This window comes from Podarcis muralis, chromosome 12 (genome assembly GCF_964188315.1).
Source record: "Podarcis muralis chromosome 12, rPodMur119.hap1.1, whole genome shotgun sequence".
Classification (NCBI taxonomy): Eukaryota; Metazoa; Chordata; class Lepidosauria; order Squamata; family Lacertidae; genus Podarcis; species Podarcis muralis.
Window position 1 is genome coordinate 5,393,729 of NC_135666.1, and position 25,305 is coordinate 5,419,033.

Genomic DNA, 25,305 nt, shown 5'->3' on the forward strand with positions numbered 1-25,305 from the left:
ATTCTTTGTATATCGTACTGTTGCTTTATCGCTATGGCCGATGGCTGACGCAAATAAAGATTCATTCATTCATTCCGCCCCCACCCGAACCCAGCCCGATTTCCGCTGCCCCCTTCCGACCGACCTGTACAGCTGTTTCCGCTTCAGCCTGGCCGCTTCCTCCGGGAAGTCTTTGGCCTCTTCGACGAGGCACACCCAGGCGTGGAAGGCGAAGCCGCTCCCGGGCCACTTCTGGATGGAAGGCACCATAATCCCCGCCATGCTGGGCGTGAGGTCGAAATACTGCAATGCCCGCTCGGCGCCATCTTTCCTGGCCATCCCAGAGAGGGCCCGGATGACTTGGACGGTGTAGGGGTGCGGCCCCTTGCCCTGCTCGGTCCGGAGGAGCTTCAGGAGCTGCCTCAGTTCCCCCGGCCGGATGGAGAGGCCGCCCAAGACCTGTCACCAAAAATGAAAAAAATCGGGTGATAATTAGTGTTGGAGGTGTAATAGAATGACTGGAACATTAAACCACATGTGGTGGTCATGTCCGGAAATTAAGAAATACTGGAAGATGATACACGAGGAAATTAAAAAGCTAATAAAAACATCACATAATAAAAGAGCAGAATCATACTTATTAGGAATTTTGAATGGTGACATCCCAAATGACAAAATTAATATTTGACCTGTACGCGACAACACCAGCGAGAAAGTTAATAGCCAATAATTGGAAAGGGAATTACGTCCCAACCAAAGAAGAATGGCTGAATAAATTATGCGAATTCTTGGAATTAGCAAAGCTGACTGATTTGATAAGACCAAAACCAAAAAATATAATCCAGAAACAACGGAAATGTTTAAATGATTATTTATGTAGACAAAGATTAAGCGTAAGGTATTGGTTGTGCTTAGAATAGATTGATGAAAGATTTAGAAAACTTATTGTTTAGAATTATTTGTATGAGATTGTATGGGAAAAATATGGAATAACAGATACAATCTTGCTTAAAATGTATATTGGAAGAGCAGTGTAAGCGATGGAAGTCAATGAATGAAATTTTATTATTGAGGTATTTGAAGAATAAATTTGGAAGAATTCTTCCAACTTTTCTTCTTCTTCCAATTTTTCTTCTTATTTTTTCTTTATCTTTTCTTTCTTTTTTGTTCTTTTTATATACAGTGCTACCTTGGGTTAAGTACTTAATTCGTTCTGGAGGTCCGTTCTTAACCTGAAACTGTTCTTAACCTGAAGCACCACTTTAGCTAATGTGGCCTCCTGCTGCCGCCGCACCGCCGGAGCACGATTTCTGTTCTCATCCTGAAGCAAAGTTCTTAACCTAAAGCACTATTTCTGGGTTAGTGGAGTCTGTAACCTGAAGCGTCTGTAACCTGAGGTACCACTGTATGTGTGTGCTTTTATCTGAAATATATATGTATGTATGTATTTGCAGTATTTTGTAAGAATTATGTTAAATAAAATTTAATAATAATAATAATAATAATAATAATAAAGACCTGCAGGAGGTAGAGGAGGTTCTCGGAGCACTTGGGGTCCAGCTCCTGCCCCGTGGCACACAGGGCATCCAGCAGGCAGCTCACCATCCCTGCCTTGACGCAGGTGGTACGGCTCTGCAGCGAGGCATCGCAGATCTTCTTGAGCCACTCGGAGAGGAAGATCTGGAGCTCCCGGGACTTCAGCTCTGGGATCCACATGATCAGGATCAAAAGGGGCTGCTCGTTGTGGATCAGGCGTGCGGGAGAAGAGCTGTGGTCGCCTTCGACGGCCTGAAGTGGGGGGAGAGTCAAGTTGTAATCATTTTTAAAAAATAAATAAATATATTTTTATTAAATTTTCTGTTTTACAATTTAAAATACAGTCACACCTCGGGTTACAGACGCTTCAGGCTGCGTTTTTTTGGGTTATGGAGCGCCGAAACCCAGAAGTACCGGAACGGGTTACTTCTGGGTTTTGGCGGCCGCGCATGCGCAGAAGCACCGAATCACAAGCCGTGCATGTGCAGATGCACCACTGCAGGTTGCGGATCCTGCGGGTTGCAAACGTGCATCCCGCACGGATCACGTTCACAACCCGAGCGTCCACTGTACAGTCATACCTTGGAAGTCAAACGGAATCCGTTCCAGAAGTTTGTCCAGCTTCCAAAACGTTCAAAAACCAAATCGCGGCTTCCGATTGGCTCCTGCAGCCAATCACAAGCCTCGTTGGACCTCTGGTTTCCAAAGAACGGTCGAAAACCGGAACACTCAATTCCATGTCTGCGCAGCGTTTGGGAGCCAAAACGTTCAGGAACTAAGCTGCTTGACTTCCAAGGTACGACTGTACTCATTTAAACATCCTTAAAATACCAATGACTTCCCTTCCTCTCTTTCCATGGTTCACTTTGCATAACATAAATCCCTGCATATTTTACGAACACTAAACCATTCAGCATTCCATTATTGCAGCAATCAAAACCGGTCCATGGGGTCACGAAGAGTCGGACACGACTAAACGACTAAACAACAACAAAGGTAAAGGGACCCCTGACCATTAGGCCCAGTCGTAGCCAACTCTGGGGTTGCGTCGCTCATCTCGCTTTATTGGCCGAGGGAGCTGGTGTACAGCTTCTGGGTCATGTGGCCAGCAGGACTAAGCCGCTTCTGGTGAACCAGATCAGCTCACAAAAACGCCGTTTACCTTCCCGCCGGAGTGGTACCTATTTATCTACTTGAACTCTGACGTGCTTTCGAACTGCTAGGTTGGCAGGAGCAGGGACAGAGCAACGGGAGATCACCCCGTCATCGCGGGGATTCGAACCGCCGACCTTCTGATCGGCAAGTCCTAGGCTCTGTGGTTTAACCCACAGCGCCACCCGCGTCCCAGCGCCACCCGCATCCCAACTGTTTGGAGGTAGACTGTTTGAATTGTGCATTGCTGTCTGAATTGTGCATTGCTTTCTAACGATTTGTTGGGTCTCTGGCCCGTAATAAAGATTGATTGATTGATATTACGCCTTTCATGCAACTGAACTGTGGACGGATCCTGCTTAGCTCTGCCAACGTGCTGGCAGATTTTAATTCTCTCTTGTCAAAAAGATCTCACCATGTTGAGGAGCTCCTGCAGCAGTTTCTTGGTCGGCTGACTCTGGCTCTTCAGAACTTCATATAAGTGCAAATAGCCAATTCTTTCTTTGAACACCTCCTGAAAAATGCAGGCTGCCGTTAAGGATTAGCGAGAGCAGATCAGGCCATTAATTCCCGAATTCCCACCCAAAGCAAACTGGGGAGGGGGAATTAGAGAGGGGGGGCTCAAACTTTTCTATTCTGCTTCAAGTACGATTTGGGATTTCTCGTTCCGTTACCCTGACGTCCACATATGCATTTGCCGGGAGCTTATGTGATTAAGAAACAACATGAATATAGCACAGAATTCGGTTGGCCAAGGCAAAAGTGGGTGAACAGCGATTTGTTTTGTGTTTGAGCTCTTTATTAGGTCGCAAAAATTATATCCTGGCTTGATTGTAACCAAACCCCTCTAAGCAGTTTACAGGAAGTGTTGAAATTGCCAATGAAAACAAGTACTTCTAAACATTTAAATGAGCGTTCAGATTAACAGCAAAAGATTTGAACGTGCAAGCATCTACGCGTTTGGGTTTTATGCGGCAGCTGCAGCAGGGCTAAGTCTACAGATCAAATTGGTCGGACGGGTGCAAAAGGGGTAAGGCAATCCCACAAGCTTTCAGCATGAAGACTGTTCAAAGATTAAACAAAACACAAAAACAGTGTCGAGTTCAGTTAAAGCTAAAGAAGTCAGTGGTGGAATAAAATCAGTGTAAAGTCGGAAAGTCCCAACTCAAAATAGAGATGTTAGTTGCTTCTCAAGTTTTGGTTTGTGGCACGTATGAATAATAAAGTGAGCATTCAGATCTAGGTAGGAAATATTGTGGGGTATTGAGAGAAATAGATCATCCATCTCCAACCAGCCTAGAGTTTAGGACTTCGGAAGAACTTTACAAAAGTTCACACGCAAAACACACCGCCCACTTTCAAAACGGCCAACGCTTAGACTAGACCAGGGGTATGCAACCTTTAAGACAAAAAGAGCCACTTGGACCCGTTTCCGGAAAGAAAAAAAAAACTGGGAGCCGCAAAACCATTGTGACATTTAAAATAAACATAACACTGCATATATTGTTTCTTACCTTAATGCTATATATACAGGATCGTAACGCACGCACCGCCCCATGCGACGTCACTGCCAGTACAGCGCCCGCCACAGTGGGGAGTGTCGGGGCGCACAATGCGCCTCCTCCCCTCGCTAGTATCCGCCCCGGAGCCGCGGCAAAGGTGTAAAAGAGCCACATGCGGCTCCGGAGCCGTGGGTTGCAGACCCCTGGACTAGACCCACATAAATTAACTTGGGTCTCTTCATTTGAATGGGTCTATTCTGAGTATAATCTACTTTAGGCATAGGCAAACTCGGCCCTCCAGACGTTTTGAGACTACAATTCCCATCACCCCTGACCACTGGTCCTGTTAGCTAGGCATGATGGGAGTTGTAGTCCCAAAACATCTGGAGGGCCGCGTTTGCCTACGCCTGATCTAGTTGAACACAACCCTATTTTTTAGGTTCCTAGACGCTGACTCTGTTCTACAAACCCCAGATCAGAATCTTAAGTGAGAATGTATCTGAGACTCCAGACCCGAATTGGGCGGGACACCCCAGAATTACAGAAGGCACCCCAGCTTCGGATTGGATCCTGGGATGTCCCGTTTTTGGTTCTCATGAAAGTGCGGCCCCGAAAGATGGGCATCCCGATTTTCCTCTGCGGGACGTTGGAGGGTGTGAGACTCTAATCGCATCTTTGTTTAAGTAATCTTGTTAAAGGTAAGAGGATAATTCTTCTACTTGCTGCCATCAGTGTTATCTCAAGCACTGTACTTCCCCCAAGGAAATACACAGGCAGGTAACTGGTGGGGAATTTGGTACTGCACACAACATTTTCAAGTTTCTACCCCTCATGATTCAAGAAAATAGATCTTGCCTTCTGTGGGTATCAAATGAAGCCACGTCTTGACAATAATATACCGAAGTGTCTTTCAAACCACATGCAGAGAGTTGTGAGAACTCACACCTTTTTTTCTTCCTTGGACTACAAATGCATTTTTAGTAACTCTTTTAGATACATTTCCTCTGGCAACAGGGTTGCTGAGGCTGCTACCTGTCTTCCTAGTTATCTCCCGCTTGGACTACTGCAATGCGCTCTGTGTGGGGCTACCTTTGAAGGTGACCCGGAAACTACAATTAATCCAGAATGCGGCGGCTAGACTGGTGACTGGGGCTGGCTGCTGAGACCACATAACACCAGTCTTGAAAGACATACACTGGCTCCCAGTACGTTTCCAAGCACAATTCAAAGTGTTGGTGTTGACCTTTCAAGCCCTAAACGGCCTCGGTCCAGTATACCTGAATGAGCGTCTCCACCCCCATCGTTCAGCCCGGACGCTGAGGTGCAGCTCCAAGGGCCTTCTGGCGGTTCCCTCCCTGTGAGAAGCAAAGTTACCGGGAACCAGGCAGAGGGCCTTCTCGGTGGTGGCACCCTCCCACCAGATGTCAAAGAGATAAACAACTACCAGACTTTTAGAAGACATCTGAAGGCAGCTCTGTTCAGGGAAGTTTTAAATGTGTGACATTTTAATGTATTTTTAATCTTTGTTGGAAGCCGCCCAGAGTGGCTGGGGAAACCCAGCCAGATGGGCGGGATACAAATAAATTATTATTATTATTATTATTATTATTATTATTATTATTATTATTATGTCTCCAGCTTTAGCTGTATATATTATTATTTATTGCATTTTTCTCCCACTATCTTTTCCTCCAAGGAGCTCAAGCTTGCATACATAAAAAGGTAAAGGTACCCCTGCCCATACGGCCAGTCTTGACAGACTATGGGGTTGTGCGCCCATCTCACTCAAGAGGCCGGGGGCCAGCGCTGTCCGGAGACACTTCCGGGTCACGTGGCCAGCGTGACATCGCTGCTCTGGCAAGCCAGAGCCGCACACGGAAACGCCGTTTACCTTCCCGCCAGTAAGCGGTCCCTATTTATCTACTTGCACCCGGGAGTGCTTTCGAACTGCTAGGTTGGCAGGCGCTGGGACCGAGCAACGGGAGCGCACCCCGCCGCGGGGATTCGAACCGCCGACCTTTCGATCGGCAAGCCCTAGGCGCTGAGGCTTTTACCCACAGCGCCACCCGCGTCCCTTTGCATACATAGTCCTCCCATTTAATCCTAACAACAACCCTGAGAGGTAGGTGAGGCTGAGAGGCAGGGACGGGCCCAAGATCACCCAGGGAGCTGCTTGGCCAAGAGGGGATTCGAACCCTGGTCTCCCAGGTCCTAGTCTGATGCTCTAACCGCTGCGCCACACTGTCTCTCTTGCTGTTCATCCTGTGCTCCTTATTTTACCAAAAATAAATATGGTCCCAAGAGGCGAGGAATGCGTGTCCCTTACCTTGGCCGAAGGAGAGTTGCTCATAATAGATGTGAGCACTCCGATAGCGTGGATGGGAATGGCGTCAGAGTTGTTGTCGAAAACCTGAAGGCGAAAAGGAAGGCGGTAGGTGAGAAATCAAGACCCAACATCTGTCTACCTGGCAGGGTGGAAAATCTCGGATGCGATGGGCCGCCCAACTTCTGAAGCTCTCCCAAGATGGCTTCCCTCACCCTCGAGCGAATACCGTCTCGTAAACAGACTGTACAGTGGTACCTCGGGTTAAGTACTTAATTCGTTCTGGAGGTCTGTTCTTAACCTGAAACTGTTCTTAACCTGAAGTACCACTTTAGCTAATGGGGCCTCCTGCTGCCGCCCCGCCGCAGAGCACGATTTCTGTTCTCATCCTGAAGCAAAGTTCTTAACCTTGAAGCACTATTTCTGGGTTAGCGGAGTCTGTAACCTGAAGCGTATGTAACCCGAGGTACCACTGTAATGGCGACTGCTGCCCTGGGTTCCTGGTTTCTCTTTAGCTCTTTGATAAGCCTAAGAAGGACACTGCAAGAATTCGATCCTCTCTGCTTTCAAGCCAGGAACAGCAGCGGGTTCAAAGCAAGCGCGGAATGCGAGGTGCTTAAATCTCATGAAGCGGAAGGAGGGTTTGGGGATGCAGACCTTCCAACTGTGACATTAAGCCGCGGCACGTATCACAAAAAGCAGGCACATTAAATTAACGTCGCAAGGCACATCACAGGCACGAGCAAGAAAGATACTGAAAAAGAGGGGCAGGGAACGTTTTACCACGGCTGCCTGCTACCCTGGGCTCCTTCGGGAAGATAGATACAGTAAAAAAACTAAACTCTCAAAACCGGTATTTCTGTTCCCTCACTGCGAGAAGCCAAGTTACAGGGAACCAGGTAGAGGGCCTTCTCGGTGGTGGCACCCTTCCTGTGGAATGCCCTCCCACCAGATGTCAAAAAGAACAACAACTATCTGACTTTTAGAAGACATCTGAAGGCAGCCCTGTTTAGGGAAGCTTTTAATGTTTGATGCATTACTGCATTTTAATATTCTGTTGGAAGCCGCCCAGAGTGGCTGGGGAAACCCAGCCAGATGGGCGGGGTATAAATAATAAATTATTATCATTATCATATATTTTTCCAAGGCCTCGTTTTTGGCTGATCTGTTTTTGATCTTCAAGTCACCGTCTCCCCCCCCCCCCCCCCGTGTGGGGAACAAAATATCCCAATTACGTGTCGGCAGTCTCTTTGGCACGCATCCAGAATTGCAAGTAAATTGGCAGCGTGAATTTTCAGAAGTCATTACAACACACGCAAACACACACAGAGAACTCCTAAGCCTCCAATGCCACGAACTAAGTTAGGAAGAACAGATCTGAAAATCCACATGAAATGGGAAATAAGTCTTTGAAACGTCTGCAAAGAGAAGAGGCTGCAGTAGGGTTCGCTGACGGCAGAACTGGAAGGGCAGATGGAACAACAGGATGAAATCGGACCCTAACAGGCTGGCAATACCTGACCCATCACATGCAATCCTCTGCCATTTCTCGGATGGGCAATGGGGGCACAATTCTGGACTCCTTACAAACTCCCTCCCTCCGCAAGTCTCACAGCAAGAATTGCCAGGGCTGCACCCATTATATAGTGAAAATACAACATAAACACAATAGAGCAGTACAGTGGTACTTCGGGTTAAGAACCTAATTCGTTCCGGATGTCCATTCTTAACCTGAAACTGTTCTTAACCTGAGGTACCACTTTAGCTAATGGGGCCTCCTGCTGCACGATTTCTGTTCTCATCCTGAAGCAAAGTTCTTAATCCGAGGTACTATTTCTGGGTTAGCGGAGTCTGTAACCCGAAGCGTCTGTAACCTGAAGCGTATGTAACCCGAGGTACCACAGTATTTACTTCCGGGTTTGCCGCGGTCGCAACTTGGATCGGGCCCAAGTAGAGGTGGCTGTAAGTAGAGGTTCTACTGTTAAATTTATCATTACTTTCAAAAGAAGACCGTTATGTCATTATTGTTTTTAACTCGAGGTACCACCGTATAATAATAATAATAATAATAATAATAATAATAATAATAATTTATTATTTATACCCCGCCATCTGGCTGGGTTTCCCCAGCCACTCTGGGCGGCTCCCAACAGAACATTAAAAACACGGTAAAACACCCAACATTAAAACTTCCCTAAACAGGGCTGCCTTCAGATGTCTTCTAAAAGTCAGATAGCTGTTTATTTCCTTGACATCTGACGGGAGGGCGTTCCACAGGGCGGGCGCCACCACCGAGAAGGCCCTCCGCTTAGTTCCCTGTAGCTTCGCCGTGAAGGAACTGCCAGAATTTGCAGCTCCTGAAACAACCATCTTTCAAAATCCACCACCTCTCTGAATCTTGGGGTGCAGTTCTCCAGACAAAATAATGCGTACAAAAATGCACTATACATATATATTTGGGAACGTGTGCATAACACGCATCTGTTAGTGAAAATAAAAGGAAACCGGATTCTGGTAGCAGGCGATGTTGAAGCAACCTAACACCTTGCAAATCAACCTTGCAAATCGGAAACCAAGAAAGCGGTGAGATGGAGGTAGGAGTTCACACATTAATTTGAGTCGGCCAGCCGGCGGAGTCAAATTCTAGTCCAAAAACCAGCAGGGAAAGATACAATCGGCTTCTCGGTTTGGAAAGGCGGCTCCTATAATTAAGCCGTCCGGAGAGACTCCAAGCTGTAAATACTTTTCGGCTGCCTCACCTTCAGGGCTGACGGCACCTTCCTTTTCTAAAGAGATTACCCTCTGCGACTTCCCTTCCCAAACAGGCTTTTTTTTCTGGGACATACCGCTGCATTTTCTGAAAGGTTTGGGAGCCAACGATGCGAACTTCTAAAGAGCCTTTATCCGTTTCCATGGCTACAGAGGATGGTGGCTATTGGCAAGTCAGGGATGCTGCCGGAGAGCTGGGGCAAAACCATGGCTGTCAACTTACAGATTTGAAAATAAGGGGCCAGCAGCCTCAAAAATAAGGGATCAGCAGCCGAAATAAGGGATTTTAGTCAACCAGCAGCCAAACGAAGCCTCAAGCGGTGGTTCCCACAGCGCAGCAACCCGGCAAAGGGGATGCAGCAAGGAAAACCACCGTCACCTCTCCGCTGGGAAGCGCTGAGCAAAGGCGAGTCCCCAGGCAAGGCGGGCTATTTGATCGGCACAAGGCATGCAAGCTCCACCCCCCAGTCGTTCTCAGACTCCTTATTGGGTGAGCAACGCAGCCAAGCAACACAGTTGGAGCCTCCCTCCTCCCTGGCCAGCAGGGAGGGAGGGAGAGGAGCTGCTTCCTTTGAAACCCGGGAAATTTAAGGGACATCATCAATAAGGGACAACAGCGGGACACAGCGCTGGGATAAGGGACTTTCCCACCAAATAAGGGACGGTTGACAGCTATGGCCAAAACCACTCTGGGGATAGGGAAATCGGCTTACGGCTAGTAAGGAAGCTGCTGGGGTTGCAGCAAGATTGCGAGGACACAATTGCATCCACGGTTTCCTCCTAAGAACATGAGATGAGGCTGCAGGGTCAGGCCAAAGTCCCATCTGGTCCAGCATCGTGTTCTCACAGTGGCCAACCAGATGTCCATGAGAAGCCCATTCCCTCCAACATTCCTCAGATGAAAATAGGGACATTTCTCACTTTTCCCCGTTTTTCTTCCCGCTCTCCTCCTCCTTTCTTCCTCTCCTGCTCTCCAGTAGCCGCTATGGGCTGCCCGAGGGAGGACGGCAGTGGTAGTCATGGAGAGGTCAAGGAGAGGCAATAATAATAATAATAATAATAATAATAATAATTTTTTATTTATACCCCGCCATGCCCGGTTCAGAAAACCGGGCTCAGGGCGGCTAACAACAAATTTAAATTAGTCAATGCAACAAAAAAACAGCATGAAATAAAATATAAAATGTGAATAACAATAAATTCAGAATTCAAAAATCAATCTGGGGGGGAAATCCATCCAATAAACATTAGATGGCTAGCTGGCTAAATTAGTCCTCTTTGGGCCAGCGAGGAGACCAGGGGAGAATTAGCTGTGGGATCCCAGAGTGGGTGATCTTCATAAAAGGGGAGGGGGAGGGAAGGAAGGGGAATAAAAGATCAGGCGGAATTCAAATTGAAGGCCAGGCGGAATAGCTCTGTCTTATTGGCCCTGTGGAAAGAGGTTAAATCCTGAAGGGCCCTGGTCTCATGGGACAGAGCATTCCACCAGGTTGGAGCCATCACTGAAAAGGCCCTGGCCCTGGTGGAGGATAGTCTGACTTCCTTAGGGCCCGGGACCTCTGAACTATGATTATTCATGGACCTTAAGGTCCTCTGCGGGACAGACCAGGAGAGGCGGTCCTGTAGATATGAGGGCCCTAAGCCACAAAGGGCTTTAAATGGGATGCTCCTTCACCGCTGCCGCTTAGAACCAGCGCCGACTCATCCTCTTCCCTGAGCGCGGCGGCAGCAGCACTGGAGCAGGAAATAGGGACATTCTGGAATCAAATCAGAAGCCAGGATAGCATACAGAATTCTGGGTCTGTCTCTGGAAAATCAGGCACGAATGAAGGAGGACAAAACTAAGTTAAAGCCAGCAGAAACCGATCAGGTTTTATTGACTACTGTAGGGTCAAAGTACAGTGGTACCTTGGAACGGAACCCGTTCCGTCTGACTTCCAAAACCTTCGGGAACCAAGGCGCAGCTTCCGATTGGCTGCAGGAGGCTCCTGCAGCCAATCGGAAGCCAGGTCAGACGTTCAGGTTCCAAAGAACGTTCGAAAACTGGAACAATCACTTCTGTTTTCTATCGTCCAGGAGCCAAAACATTAGACTCCCGACGCGTTTGAAAACCAAGGTACGACTGTAATACACCAAAGTAGTCAATATTGGCTCTCATTAACCTAACATCAGCAGCTATTTTGCATCTGTATGTAGCAGAAATAATGCAAGGTATTTAAATATTGACTATTCAATTTAAGAAAAGCTCATTAATTCATTTCCCCTTTCTTTCTTTAATGAGCATCTTTTATACTGTAGGAAGCGATAATTTTCTCTCTTTATAATTCCATCTGTGTACTCTTGTATCGTTGTTTGTAGAATCTTATCAACCTTACAATGCAAAACCAACCAACCAACCATATTTTTTTAATCGCAGTTTGGGGGAAAATCCCAGTTAATTTTAATCACTGCTAGGTCTTATTTGGACGCAAGTGCGAACTACAACTATAGCAAACTACAGAAGAGAAGATAAATCTACTCACGAAAAGAGAAGAGGGAGGAAACTAACCCACACAGAATATTTCCAATTGTCAAGTTGGTTTGGAGAGCAAAACACTTTGATGTCCAGTGACCCATGCAAAAGCATTGCTTGGCTGGTGAGCTATCGAAAGGTGGACACGGCGGGGGTTTGCTACAGATCACTTGACAGGTCACAGAAACTGCAAATTCCCCATTCTCAGGGAGCGGCGCCGGTTTTCCAGAAAACCAGGAACAGAAAAAAATCCCTACACAAATCCGGGGGACTTTGCCTCAGAAAGCTTGTCCTGGAATTTATTCTGGAGTGCGAGCGAACCAATTTAGCATGTTTATTTTCCTTGCATTTAGGAAGCAAAAGCTAAAAGCTAAAACTGTCAGGCTTCCATAATACTGAATTTGCGGTTGGTGCCCTTTTGAGGAACTTAGGAAACAGAAAGGTTTTCGACGGAAAAACAGAGAACTGGGAAATCCTCTGCCCAATACAGTGGCATCTCGGTTTTCGAACATAATCTGTTCCGGAAGACCGTTCGACTTCCGAAATGTTCGAAAACCAAGGCTCAAAGAGTAATCTGCCAATTCAATAAAGAAAATTGTGAAAAACAACAGAGAACACCCAGCGGAAGCCATTTGACTTCTGAGGCGTCTTCGAAAACGGAAGCATTTACTTCTGGGCTTTCGGTGTTCAAAAACGAAAGAGTTCAGCAGCAGAGATGTCCAAAAACTGAGGTACCACTATCAGTGTTTCCATGCCAACAAGCAACGTGCGGCAGCCAGAAGGAAGGAGCCCAAAGTGAGAAAATTTTGTGCGGCAAGTGTTGCATGGCTGGGCCCTCTCATGTGGACACAGCCTAGCTTGGTACTGTCCACACAAAGGAAAACTAAGCGAGTTTGCCTCGATACGGCAAACTGAATGCAAAAAAACCCACATAAAATTCAAGGTGCTGTATGAATGTCAGGGACTGTCAGAAAACTGAGTAGTGTGAACTCGGATAAGGGAGGCAGGAGGCTGGAGTCTGACTCAGGAAAGGAGATAAAAAAATTCTTTCCAGTAGCACCTTAAAGGTAAAGGTAAAGGGACCCCTGACCGTTAGGTCCAGTCGTGGCCGACTCTGGGGTTGCAGCGCTCATCTCACTTTATTGGCCGAGGGAGCCGGCGTACAGCTTCCGGGTGATGTGGCCAGCATGACTAAGCCGCTTCTGGCGAACCAGAGCAGTGCACGGAAACGCCGTTTACCTTCCTGCCGGAGTGGTACCTATTTATCTACTTGCACTTTGATGTGCTTTTGAACTGCTAGGTTGGCAGGAGCAGGGACTGAGCAACGGGAGCTCACCCTGTCGTGGGGATTCGAACCGCCGACCTTCTGATTGGCAAGTCCTAGGCTCTGTGGTTTAACCCACAGCGCCATTCGTGTCCCTTATGTAAATAAAGTAGATTACCCAAAATAGTGAGTTGCTGAGGTCTGTTACACAAACTGCAAACACTCTGCGGATCCCTAGGTGTGCCGATGTCTGTTGGCATTGGTTGCTGTGATGTTCGGGCCGAAGAAAGCTTTCGAAGCCCCCGAACGATCGACCAAGAGGGAGAGAACATGCATGTGTCTCTGCCAGGGTCCTACTTGAGTGTAGGATGAGCTCCTGACAAAAACTTCCCTCTGCAGCAAGGAACCGTCCACTCTCCACCCTTGTAAGTCCTTTCTCGGTTCCATTCATTCTCCCAGAGACGCCTAGCCAGAATTGGCCGGAAAAGCAGACTTTTATTATTCTTACGGGACGCGGGTGGCGCTGTGGGTTAAACCACAAAGCCTAGGACATGCCTATCAGAAGGTCGGCGGTTCGAATCCCCACAAAGGGGTGAGCTCAGGTTGCTTGGTCCCAGTTCCTGCCAACCTAGCAGTTCAAAAGCACAAAAGTGCAAGTAGATAAATAGGTACCACTCCGGCGGGAAGGTAAACGCCGTTTCCGTGTGCTGCTCTGGTTCACCAGAAGCGGCTTAGTCCTGCTGGCCACATGACCCAGAAGCTGTACGCCGGCTCCCTTGGCCAATAAAGCGAGATGAGCGCCGCAACCCCAGAGTCGGCCACGACTGGACCTAATGGTCAGGGGTCCCTTTGCCTTTATTATTCTTACCTCTTCCATATTATTTAATTTACCTCTTTTCAAATCCCGGGAAATCCCTCCGTGCCCCGTGAAGGAAAAAGGAGAGCGCATGCAAGCCCCCGTGCAAAGCCCACCATCTCACACACCACAAGCTGCAGGCAATACCTGGTGGGTTTCCGTCTCGGTCGCGGCAGAATCGTCCCCGGACGCTTTGCATTCCCCACTCAGGTAGAGCTGTCGGAAACGGGGTCAGAAAACCAAGGTCATTCAAGGGAGAAGGGAGAGGGAAGCAAGCGAGGACTGACAAACTGGAACGTGTCCAGAGGAGGGCAACCAAAATGGTCAAAGGCCTGGAAACGATGCCTTATGAGGAACGGCTAAGGGAGCTGGGCATGTTTAGCCTGGAGAAGAGGAGGTTAAGGGGTGATATGATAGCCATGTTCAAATATATAAAAGGATGTCCTATAGAGGAGGGAGAAAGGTTGTTTTCTGCTGCTCCAGAGAAGCGGACACGGAGCAATGGATCCAAACTACAAGAAAGAAGATTCCACCTAAACATTAGGAAGAACTTCCTGACAGTAAGAGCTGTTCGACAGTGGAATTTGCTGCCAAGGAGTGTGGTGGAGTCTCCTTCTTTGGAGGTCTTTAAGCAGAGGCTTGACAACCATATGTCAGGAGTGCGCTGATGGTGTTTCCTGCTTGGCAGGGGGTTGGACTCGATGGCCCTTGTGGTCTCTTCCAACTCTATGATTCTATGAGGAAGGAGGAGAACAGGCACAGGCTAGGCCAGGGCTAGCCACAGCCGCGTTGAGGGCCAGCGCTTCATTACATCTTGCATCGTTGCCAAATGTAGAAAGCTCATGGCAGGTCAAATGCACAGGCTGGTCGAGGCTGAGGCGTCTGAGGGCATCTGAACGCCCGTCTCAGCATTCGCCCCAAGGCTATACGACAAGTCCGTGTTCCACCTGGGAGTCATTTTGGACTCGCAGCTGACCATGGAGGCACAGGTTAATTCTGTGTCCAGGGCGGCTGTCTCCCAGCTCCATCTGGTACGCAGGCTGAGACCCTCCCTGCCCACTGTCTGTCTCGCCAGAGTGGTGCATGTTCTAGTTATCTCCCGCTTGGACTACTGCAGTGCGCTCTACGTGGAGCTACCTTTGAAGGTGACCCAGAAACTGCAATTATTCCAGAATGCGCCAAGACCACATAACACCAGTCCTGAGAGATCTGCATTGGCTCCCAGTACGTTTCCAAGCACAATTCAAAGTGTTGGTCTGACCTTTAAAGCCCTAAACGGCCTCGGTCCTGTATACCTGAAGGAGCGTCTCCACCTCCATCTTTCAGCCCAGACACTGAGATCCAGCGCCGAGGGCCTTCTGGTGGTTCCCTCCCTGCGAGAAGTGAGGTTACAGAGGAACCAGGCAGAGGGCCTTCTCGGTGGTGGCACCCGCCCTGTGGAATGCCCTCCCATCAGATGTCAAGTAAATAAGCAGCTATCTTCTCTTTAAAAGACATCTGAAAGCAGCCCTGTTTAGGGAAGTTTTTAAATATTTAATGCTGTACTTTTTAAACACTTGATTGGAAGCCGCCCAGAGTGGCTGGGGAAACTCAGCCAGATGGGTGGGGTATAAATAATAAATTATTGTTATTGTTATTATTATTATTATTATTATTATTAGTAGTAGTAGTAGTAGTATTCCACCAACATGAGAAACGGCCAAAGTTAGGACCATGTGTATGCTATGAATCTGTAGAAGTGTAAGAACGGCAGCATATTGAGCACCAAAACCCACCTCCTGAGAAGCACAGCTGCATTTCTAAGCCAAAGGACTGCAAGGGCGGGTTTAGAAGGTGTGGGGTTCGTGGTATGTAAAATGTGAGAAACCCAAGAGGCTGAGCATGTGACATTTCTAATAGTGTGGCTGCAGATGCTCCCTTCTTGATACACCTATGAAGAATCCAGTCCCGATATGTGCATCTTAATACAGTGGTACCTCGGGTTAAGTACTTAATTCATTCTGGAGGTCTGTTCTTAACCTGAAACTGTTCTTAAACCTGAAGCACCACTTTAGCTAATGGGGCCTCCTGCTGCTGCCGTTCCGCCACCGAACGATTTCTGTTCTCATCCTGAAGCAAAGTTCTTAACCTGAAGCACTATTTCTGGGTTAGCAGAATCTGTAACCTGAAGCGTATGTAACCCGAGGTACCACTGTACAGTGCTAAATTGGTTCTCAAACGCCTTGATACTCAAACAACTTGGAACTCAAACACTGCAAACCCGGAGGAAAGGGTTCTGGTTTGCGAACATTTTTCGAAAGCCGAACGTGCTCCGTTTTGAGTGTTACGCTTCCGATTGGAGGGCCACGCTTCCGTTTTGAGTGTTATGTTGAGCAAATACATTTGTTGTTTATTTTGAGTTTTTGTTTTTGAGGCTCTTTTTTGTTTGTTTTTGTGACTGTATGGAGCCCAGTTCAGCTACTGATTGATTGATTCTGTAACTGCAGCACATTGTTTATTGCTTTCATTTTATGGATCCATGGTCTCGTCAGATAGTAAAAGTCATGTCAAATTGCTGGTTTTGGGTTTGTTTTTAAAAGTCTGGAACGGATTAATCCATTTTGCATTAGTTTCTATGGGAAAGCGCACCTTGGTTTTGGAACACTTTGGTTTTGGAACGGACTTCCGGAACGGATTAAGTTTGAGAACCAAGGTACCACTGTAATAAATAACAATAATAGCCTCAAAGCTCTAAACCAGCCTTTCTCAACCTGTGGGTCCCCAGATGTTGTTGAACTACAACTCCCATCACCCCTAGCTAGCAAGGCCAGAGCTCAGGGATGATGGGAGTTGTAGTCCAACAACATCTGGGGACCCAGAGAATTGCAGCTCTAAACGGTCTCGGCCCTGTATACCCAAAGGAGAGCCTCTAACCCCCATCATCCAGCCAGGACACTGAGGTCCACCTCTGAGGGCCTTCTGGCAGTTTCATCACCGTGAAAAGTGATGTTACAGGGAACCATCAGAGGGCCTTCTTGGTGGTGGCACCCACCCTGTGGAACGTCCTCCCATCAGATGTTAAGGAGATAAAGAACTACACAACCTTGAGATGACATCTGGAGGCAGCCTAGCTCAGGGAAGTTTGTAAAGGTTGATTTTTTTGTGTTTTTAATATTTTTGTTGGGAGTGTGGCTGGGGCAACCCAGTCAGATGGACGCCATACAAATAATAAAATTGTTATTGTTGCTGTTGTTCTTATTCCGTGGCGCTTGTCCCAACATGTGTATGCGTGCGCGCACACAAATAAAGCCCCAGAATCTTTGAACATGAGCCCGGCTGTATGCGTCCAATGAATAAAAATGCCCGTCAGCTGCTGAAAGCAGTAAGCACGGACTATAAAGCCGTTTCCCAGAGACGCCCCACGGTGCAGGCATTACACTGATGCTTAAATCACAGGGTAGAAGCGGAGAAAAGCCTGGTTAAGATTCCTAAGGAGGATTGTGGCAAACAGCTTCAAAGCAATTGCGGCTAAAATGGGAGCTTAGCACCTCCAGGTCAGCTCAGCGGGGCGGGAAGGAAGGCAGAAGAAAGCTGGTTCAGCCTTTTGCAGGATGTAAGTTTTGTGGGAATGAACGTGTCTACCATCTCTCTCTCTCTCTCTCTCTCTCTCTCTCTCTCTCTCTCCGGTGTTTGCAGGTACTCCCGCTACATCAGCAAGGCCCAAAAGCGATATGAAATTCTGAACCTCCACCTTTGGCCTAAGACAAAGAACTGGACAGCAGCAAAAAGATGTACCATATTTTTCGCTCTATAGAACACACCCGACCATAGGACGCACCTTGTTTTAGAGGGGGAGAACAAGAAAAAAAAAATTATCCCCCTCTTTGCTCAGCGCCCCTTCAGCGAAGCGGCAGGAGAAATGAAACTGAAGCTCTCCCGGCTTCAGCAAAAGGAACCCGAAGCCTTTGGAGCGCAGCGCGAGTTCCCGCTGCGCTCCAAAGGCTTCAGGCAGCTATCCCTGAAGCCGGGAGATCGAGAGGGGTTGGTGCGCACCGACCCCTCTCGCTCTCCAGGCTTCAGCGAAAGCAACGCATAGCCTCCGGAGTGCGGAGGGAGCGCTCCCTCTGAGCTTTGGAGGCTTTGCGTTCCTATCGCTGAAGCCAAGGAGCCTGCATTCACTCCATAGGACACACACACATTTCCCCTTAATTTTTGGAGGGGGAAAAGTGCGTCCTATAGAGCAAAAAATGTGGTACGTGAACAGCTGCAAAAACCCGCAAGAATAAACTCCGACCATGCGAAGAAGTATAAAGGCACAAGAAAAAAAGGGATAAAAATCACTCAGACACAACAATGTATGTTCTCGGACAGTCCAGAACGACGCCAAAGCAGCAAAACAATGCAACAAGGAACAGGGAGCAGTATAAGTCTACTCACTGTTTCGTCACATCAGTTGGGTGTTTAGGAATCTCGATGTACGAGATCATGCATTAGTGTGCTTGAGTAATTTTATCTGTATCTTTATGGCACGTTTATACTTTTTGTGGAATTCGAACTGCGTTTCATATTTTGCTCTCGCCCAATTCTGCGCCTACGTGGCGAGAAAAGGCCCTGATCCCATGACTGGAAGAAATTATGGAAACTGTGTGTGTGATAGGAATTTTGTCTTAGATATATGTTAAATGTTCATAAGTGTACCAACCAAGCACGTACATAGATCAGCACAGTAAGACCGACCTGGAACCATTTTGATTCCTAAACTGAGCAAATGTTTTCTCTCCAAGGTCAAAGTGGGAAACCTCCCCATTGTCTCTTTCCTCACAAATCCTGTCTTAAGGGTATGTCTGTGTTGGAATAGGGTGTGAGCCTGTGACCTGGCCCAGGAACTAAGTATTTATCATTACAAAAGACTGGCCAGGCTCCCCAGGCAATCCAATCAAGTAAGCAATCAAGTAACCTGCCAGACAGGAGATAAATAACGACAGGAGAAAAACAACATTCAAATTTCTGTTGTAGACCGCCTTTTCTGTGATGTAGGTATGATGTATCTGAGGGGTGGTCTTAGGTTACACCCCTTCTGTGATTGATGTATGTATGATGTTTCTGGGGGTGGTCTTGATCTACAGGGTGGCAATTTCAAAAGTCTTTATAAGGCCTTGCGCGCCATTGTTCTGGGCTCCTCCTCCCTCCTTCGTGTGGTGAGTGAGGACCCTGTTGCAACAGATCAATAAAGATCTGATAAAAAATTTGCTTCTCAATATTCTCTGGTTGGCCTCTGTTATTTTCTCCTACCAATAGGGAACCTACGTAAGGACTCTGCAGGATCCGTGGAGGATGCTTAGATACAAAGCACCAAAGCATCTTGATTTGTTCTGCAGGAAGGCTGCTATCATTCCTCCCCTCTCTTCCGACCACCCCCATTGCTTCCTTCTGCAGGTTCACCGGCAAATCTCCAAGCCCAAAGGCCGGAGGTGAGACACTTTTGGCCCTCCAGATGTCCTGGGACTCCAACTCTCATCAGTCTCTGCCACCACGGCCAATGATCAGGAGTCCTGGGACTCGTGGTCCAGCAAGACAGGCTCCCCATCCCCAACGAAGGCAAAAGCTTCGCCCACACTTCTGCCTGCGCCGTGCCTAGAAAACACGGGTCCAAGCGGCTCCCCCCCCCGCCCCATCATCCCTTCCCAGGGAAAACTCGCTCTTTAAAGACAGATTGGAACAAATGGCAATCCGAGTAAAAAACTATTTTTCACAGGGTTTTCATTGTACGCCTTGTTTTTATCTTTTTTCGTAACCTGGCAGCTAGTAGTTTGCAGCCCTCACCCCTCATATTCATCATTGTTTTAAATATAATAATTGTACCATTGTGGGAAGGGGTGTCACTGGTCTGTTTTGCTTTTGTTTCATTATGTATTCTTTGTTTTCGTATGTTGTGAACCACCCTGTGAACTTTGGATGAAGGGTGGTATAATAATAATAATAATAATAATAATAATAATAATAATAATAATAATAATAATAATAGGGAAAGACCTGGGGAATGCAGAGGGACGAGACATACTTCTCCCACCTGACCAATGGCTCATGCCGCTTGAAAAGGCTCAATTTTGCACCCCGGAGATTACCGTATTTTTCGCTCTATAACATGCACACCCGACCATAACACGCACGTAGTGTTTAGAGGAGGAAAACAAGAAAAAAAATATTCTAAACGAAACAGTGGATGTATGATTTTTGTGGTTCATGCTGTGGCCACAGACATGTGATCTGACAGTGAGTTTGGAGTAGCCCAGTGCAAAAATCCTGAGGATCCATGTGGATCCATGCTTTGTAGCCACGTTTTTGCACCACTGCGGCCCCAGGCAACAGTGGGTGCGTGATTTTTTTTGGTGCAAGATGTAGCCATGGACATGCTATGTGATCTGATGGTGAATTTGGGGTGACCCAGTGCAAAAATCCTGAGGATCCATGTGGATCTGTGCTTTGTAACCATGTTTTAAGTGGGGAGGGAAGGAAAAGCACTCAAGGGACAAGGAGCACGCGTGGGGTGGGTGGAGAAGGATGCTGCTAATAATGCAGAAGAGGGGTTTAAGGGGAGAAGGCTCCTCTCCTCTCCCACTTTGCTCCTTTAAAGCAAGCAGGCTCTCTGTCCCTCTCTCCTCCCCACTCCGCGGCTCTTCTCCCGCTTTGCTGTTTCAAAGCGAGCCACGGAGGAGGGAAGGAAGGGGAACCATGGATCCTCTGCTTACGACTGCAGCAGATCCCCCCCGCCATCCGTAGGCATTCGCTCCATAACACGCACAGACATTTCCCCTTACTTTCTAGGAGGAAAAAAGTGAGTGTTATGGTGCAAAAAATACGGTAACTTTTCCTGGCCGCTGTGAACCAGAACACCCCTGGTTTCTGAGCTCGTAAGCTCAGCTTTAGGCATCTCAGACCCTCAACTGCGATGTTATCTGTTCTACTTTTATTCTGCTTTTTCTCCCAAGAGCTCAGGGTAGCAAGGGGAACAGAAAAGGCACACAAAATGCCATTATTTTCAAGCGTGTGTGTGTGTGTGTGTGTGTGTGTGTGTGTGTGCCTTAACTGCACCACGACTAGGGGATATTCAAAGAGAGATTTGAGCATCTCTTGTAAAACTGGCATTGCCTTGGGCGACGGCGTTAGCCGGACTCCTTTCCAAAAGCAGGATTTTTTAAAAAATTGTTTTTTAAAGCCATTTGATAGGACTCAAGTGAATGCAAAGCCAAACCCCCAAGGATGGTACTGTATTATTACTGTACCTTACTGTTCTGGATCAGGCGTATGATGTGCTCGAAGCAGTTGTTGCTCAGGAAGAGGGCCTGCAGGACGGGACGGTCATCGCAGTTTAACATTTCCGGAATGGCATCTGCAGCGGAGGTAGAAGACAAAGGATCTCACTAATAATAATAATAATAATAATAATAATAATAATAATAATAAATTTTATTTATATCCCGCCCTCCCCAGCCGAAGCTAACAACAATAAAATAGTACAACATTCTAAAATCATTTCATTATAAAATTAATTCAACTCAATTTGATGGCAAGCATTAGGCTAAAGTTCTGTGAAGATTGCCAAAGGAGGGAGTCAGACTGTGCCTTGGCTTGGTGGAACAGCTCTGTCTTGCAGGCCCTGCAGAAAGATGTCAAGTCCCACAGGGCCCTAGTCACTTGTGACAGAGCATTCCACCAGATCGGGGCCAGTACTGAAAAGGCCCTGGCCCTAGTTGAGACCAGCCTAATCTCTCTGTGGCCTGGGACCTTCAGGATGTTTTTGTTTGAAGACCGTAAGGTCCTCCGTGGGACATACCAGGAGAGGTGGTCCTGTCGGTACGAGGGTCCTAGGCCGTATAGGGCTTTAAAGGTTAAAACCAGACCTTATACCTGATCCTGTACCCCACCGGGAGCCAGTGCAGCTGGTAGAGCACCGGGTGAATGTGATCTCGCAGCGAGGACCCCGTAAGGAGTCTCACTGCGGCAATCTGCACCCGCTGGAGTTTCTGGGTCAGCTTCAAGGGCAGCCCCACATACAGCGAGTTACAATAATCCAGTCTGGAGGTGACCGCCGCGTGGATAACAGTGGCTAGGTCAGGGCGAGAGAGGTAAGGAGCCAACTGCTTAGCTTGGCGGAGATGAAAAAACCATCAGCACACAACAGCCAGAGCATAAACCTTTAGATTGATGGAGGTGGACTGAAATTCAGGTACCCCAGCATTTTTGCTAAACAGAGAGCCGTACGAGAACAATGATTGCAGCAGAAAGGCTTTCCTGCTCCCGCGACGCTTTGTCCCTGCACTCAGTTCCTGAAGATTTCCACTCCTCCAACTCTCCTTCCAGGAGTCTGTACCCTCCACTCCTGTTTACACAAGGCTTGGGGCCAAAAGGGATGGTCAAAGGAAGAGATCAATATGTCGGACAATTTGTGGAAGAGGGGAAGACCTTTGGGGATCATTTGAAAAAAAATATCATAACCAAATGAAATCGCGGGGAGGGTTTGAAACTTGAGCAACAGGAAGAAAGTGATAGTAGACGGAATAAAGGTAAAGGGACCCCTGACCATTAGGTCTAGTCGTGGACGACTCTGGGGTTGCGGCACTCATCTCGCACTATAGGCCGAGGGAGCCAACCTTCTGATGGCCAAGCCCTAGGCTCTGTGGTTTAACCCACAGCGCCACCCTTCCGTATATGGAATAGAGGAATATAAATGAGAGGGATATGTGATATTATGCAGTAAGTGAAGGGGATGGGGATAAAAACAGCATGGAAGGGAAGGTGGGAAGTCAAATTATCAGAGAGGTGTAGAAGAAATTTGAAATTAATTGGATAAAGTTATGAAAATTTAATAAAACCTAAGTTTAAAAAGGGACGCGGGTGGTGCTGTGGGTTAAACCACAGAGCCTAGGACTTGGTCTGACTCTGGGGTTGCGGCGCTCATCTCGCTTTATTGGCCAAGGGAGCCGGCAGACAACTTCTGGGTCATGTGGCCAGCATGACTAAGCCGCTTCTGGCGAACCAGAGCAGCGCACGGAAACGCCGTTTACCTTCCCGCAAGAGCGGTACCTATTTATCTACTTGCACTTTGATGTGCTTTTGAATTGCTAGGTGGGCAGGAGCAGGGACCGAGCAACGGGAGCTCACCCCGTTGCTGGGAACCGCCGACCTTCTGATCAGCAAGTCCTAGGCTCTGTGGTTTAACCCACAGCGCCACCTGCACCTCATAGCTTGTTTAGCTATGTAAATCTGGCACTGGGCACTGCACCAAGGCATGCCAGTTTGAACAACTGTGATGCTCTGAGAAATAGCCAGGCGCTATTTGCTTTCCTGCACTGATCAAGCCCAATTCACAGATGTCGAAAGCAAAGGCTCCAGAAGGGAGCTTGCTTATTCTAGCAACTCTACAGTCCTTGCGATGCATCAGTCTCTGATGACAGAAGTTGGCAGAAATGAAGGTGCTCAAGGGGCCTTCAAAACTAGAGACTGCCTTTTTGAATGTGATCCTTCCTTCTAATGGACTGATACCTTTTTGGAAGATGGGAGCAAGGAGCTGCGTCCCTCCACGCCACCACCCTAGCAACGTACAACCTGTTTCCATGGCAGCCCTTCCAACTTAGTTCTAGAAGAGCAGGGTACTTGGAATTTAAAGCTCTCCACAGTGGGATTTCCCCTTGACTCGCCACACCACTGGGAAAAGAGCAATATGTTTCCGAGCACAATTCAAAGTGTTGGTTCTGACCTTTCAAGCCCTAAACGGCCTCGGCCCAGTATACCTGAAGGCGCGTCTCCAGCCCGGACACGGAGGTCCAGCTCCGAGGGCCTTCTGGCGGTTCCCTCACTGCGAGAAGTGAGGCTACAGGGAACCAGGCAGAGGGCCTTCTCGGTGGTGGCGCCCGCTCTGTGGAACACCCTCCCATCAGATGTCAAGGAAATAAACAACTGTCTGACTTTTAGAAGACATCCGAAGGCAGCCCTGTTTAGGGAAGTTTTTAATGTTTGGTGTTTTATTGTGTTTTTAATATTCTGTTGGGAGCCACCCAAAGTGTCTGTGGAAACCCAGCCAGATGGGCGGGGTATAATAAATAATAAATAATTATTATTATAGTATGTGCTACCAACTTTAACACTGAGTTTTTTGTTTGTTTTTAAAGATATATATGCAACATGGGTTCATACTGCCTGAAGCAACAATCTTCATTGTTTTGAGACAAGGGACCCATTTTTTTTTACCCAAACATGCATTTGGGGGACCCATTTTATTATTATTATTATTATTATTATTATTATTATTATTATTAATACTCCGCTCATCTAGCTGGGTTTCCCCAGCCACTCCGGGCAGCTTCCAGCACGTATAAAAACATAATAAAATGTCAAACATTTCTTAATTTCTTTGCCGTATACTTGTATGGTGTTATTGCTGCTGGTGCAAACCGCCTTAGGCCAGTCCATGACCCACCAAGTTGGAAGACCCAATGGCCTAGATCGGCCTTTCGCAAGGTTGAGTCCCCAGATATTCCTGAACTACAACTCCCATCAGCCCAAGGCATCTTGGCCCAAATTGGACCAGGGATGGTGGGGATTGTAGTCAAACAACACCTGGGGAACTAAGCTTGGAGATAGCTGCCTAGAGGACCCAATTGGCTGTAGCTTCATGCAGACGTATACGATGGCAGCCAAGGACGAGGCGTGGAAAAGACAACGGAATCCAGGCCAGTGAAAAAAGGACCGTCACGGAACCAAGAAATTACACAGAACAAAAGAAATTAGCGTGAAAATCCCTGAAACGAGAAGTAATTGACTACAGTGGTACCTCGGGTTACATACGCTTCAGGTTACAGACTACGATAACCCAGAAATATTACATCTGGTTAAGAACTTTGCTTCAGGATGAGAACAGAAATTGTGCAGCAGCAGCAGGAGGCCCCATTAGCTAAAGTGGTGCTTCAGGTTAGGAACAGTTTCAGGTTAAGAACAGACCTCCGGAACGAATTAAGTATGTAACCAGAGGTACCACTGTATAGAATAACAAAAATCAAAAAATAAACTAGAATTAAACAAAGGCTTAACGAGAAGCCGGCTACAAAACTCGTTTCACTGAACTAATCAGTTTCCTCAGAAGGAAATAAAGAAGTTATAAGATTTCAAGTGATATCAAACAAGCTCAAGAGCAGGGCTGAAAATGCTTCCTCGAGTTTACAAAGAAGGTATGAAAACCTCAATGACAAGTTTTAAACATGGCCCTATTTAAGAGAACCAAGCAGTAGTAATAAGTAATTGAGGTTTTAAAGTTTCAAACAAACTCAAAAAAACAGGGCAGAAATTCAAAAAAGTTTTAAACATCACCCTATTTAAGAGAACAAAGCAGCAGTAATAAGTAATTGAGGTTTGAAGTTTCAAGGAAACTCAAAAACA

The 25,305-nt window shown here is 47.3% G+C and overlaps 1 protein-coding gene across 1 annotated transcript in view; it reads right to left on the bottom strand.

The window, feature by feature from the left end:
- The window catches only part of NBEAL2 (neurobeachin like 2), a 199,812-nt gene that overhangs the window by 68,626 nt on the left and 105,881 nt on the right, over positions 1-25,305 (bottom strand). The window contains exons 9-14 of the mRNA XM_077936672.1: positions 21,156-21,262; positions 14,041-14,109; positions 6,496-6,579; positions 3,083-3,181; positions 1,498-1,767; positions 125-438 (exon numbers count right to left, since the gene is read on the bottom strand). Of these exons, the coding sequence (XP_077792798.1) occupies positions 125-438; positions 1,498-1,767; positions 3,083-3,181; positions 6,496-6,579; positions 14,041-14,109; positions 21,156-21,262 (943 nt within the window). The remainder of the gene's footprint in view (positions 1-124; positions 439-1,497; positions 1,768-3,082; positions 3,182-6,495; positions 6,580-14,040; positions 14,110-21,155; positions 21,263-25,305) is intronic.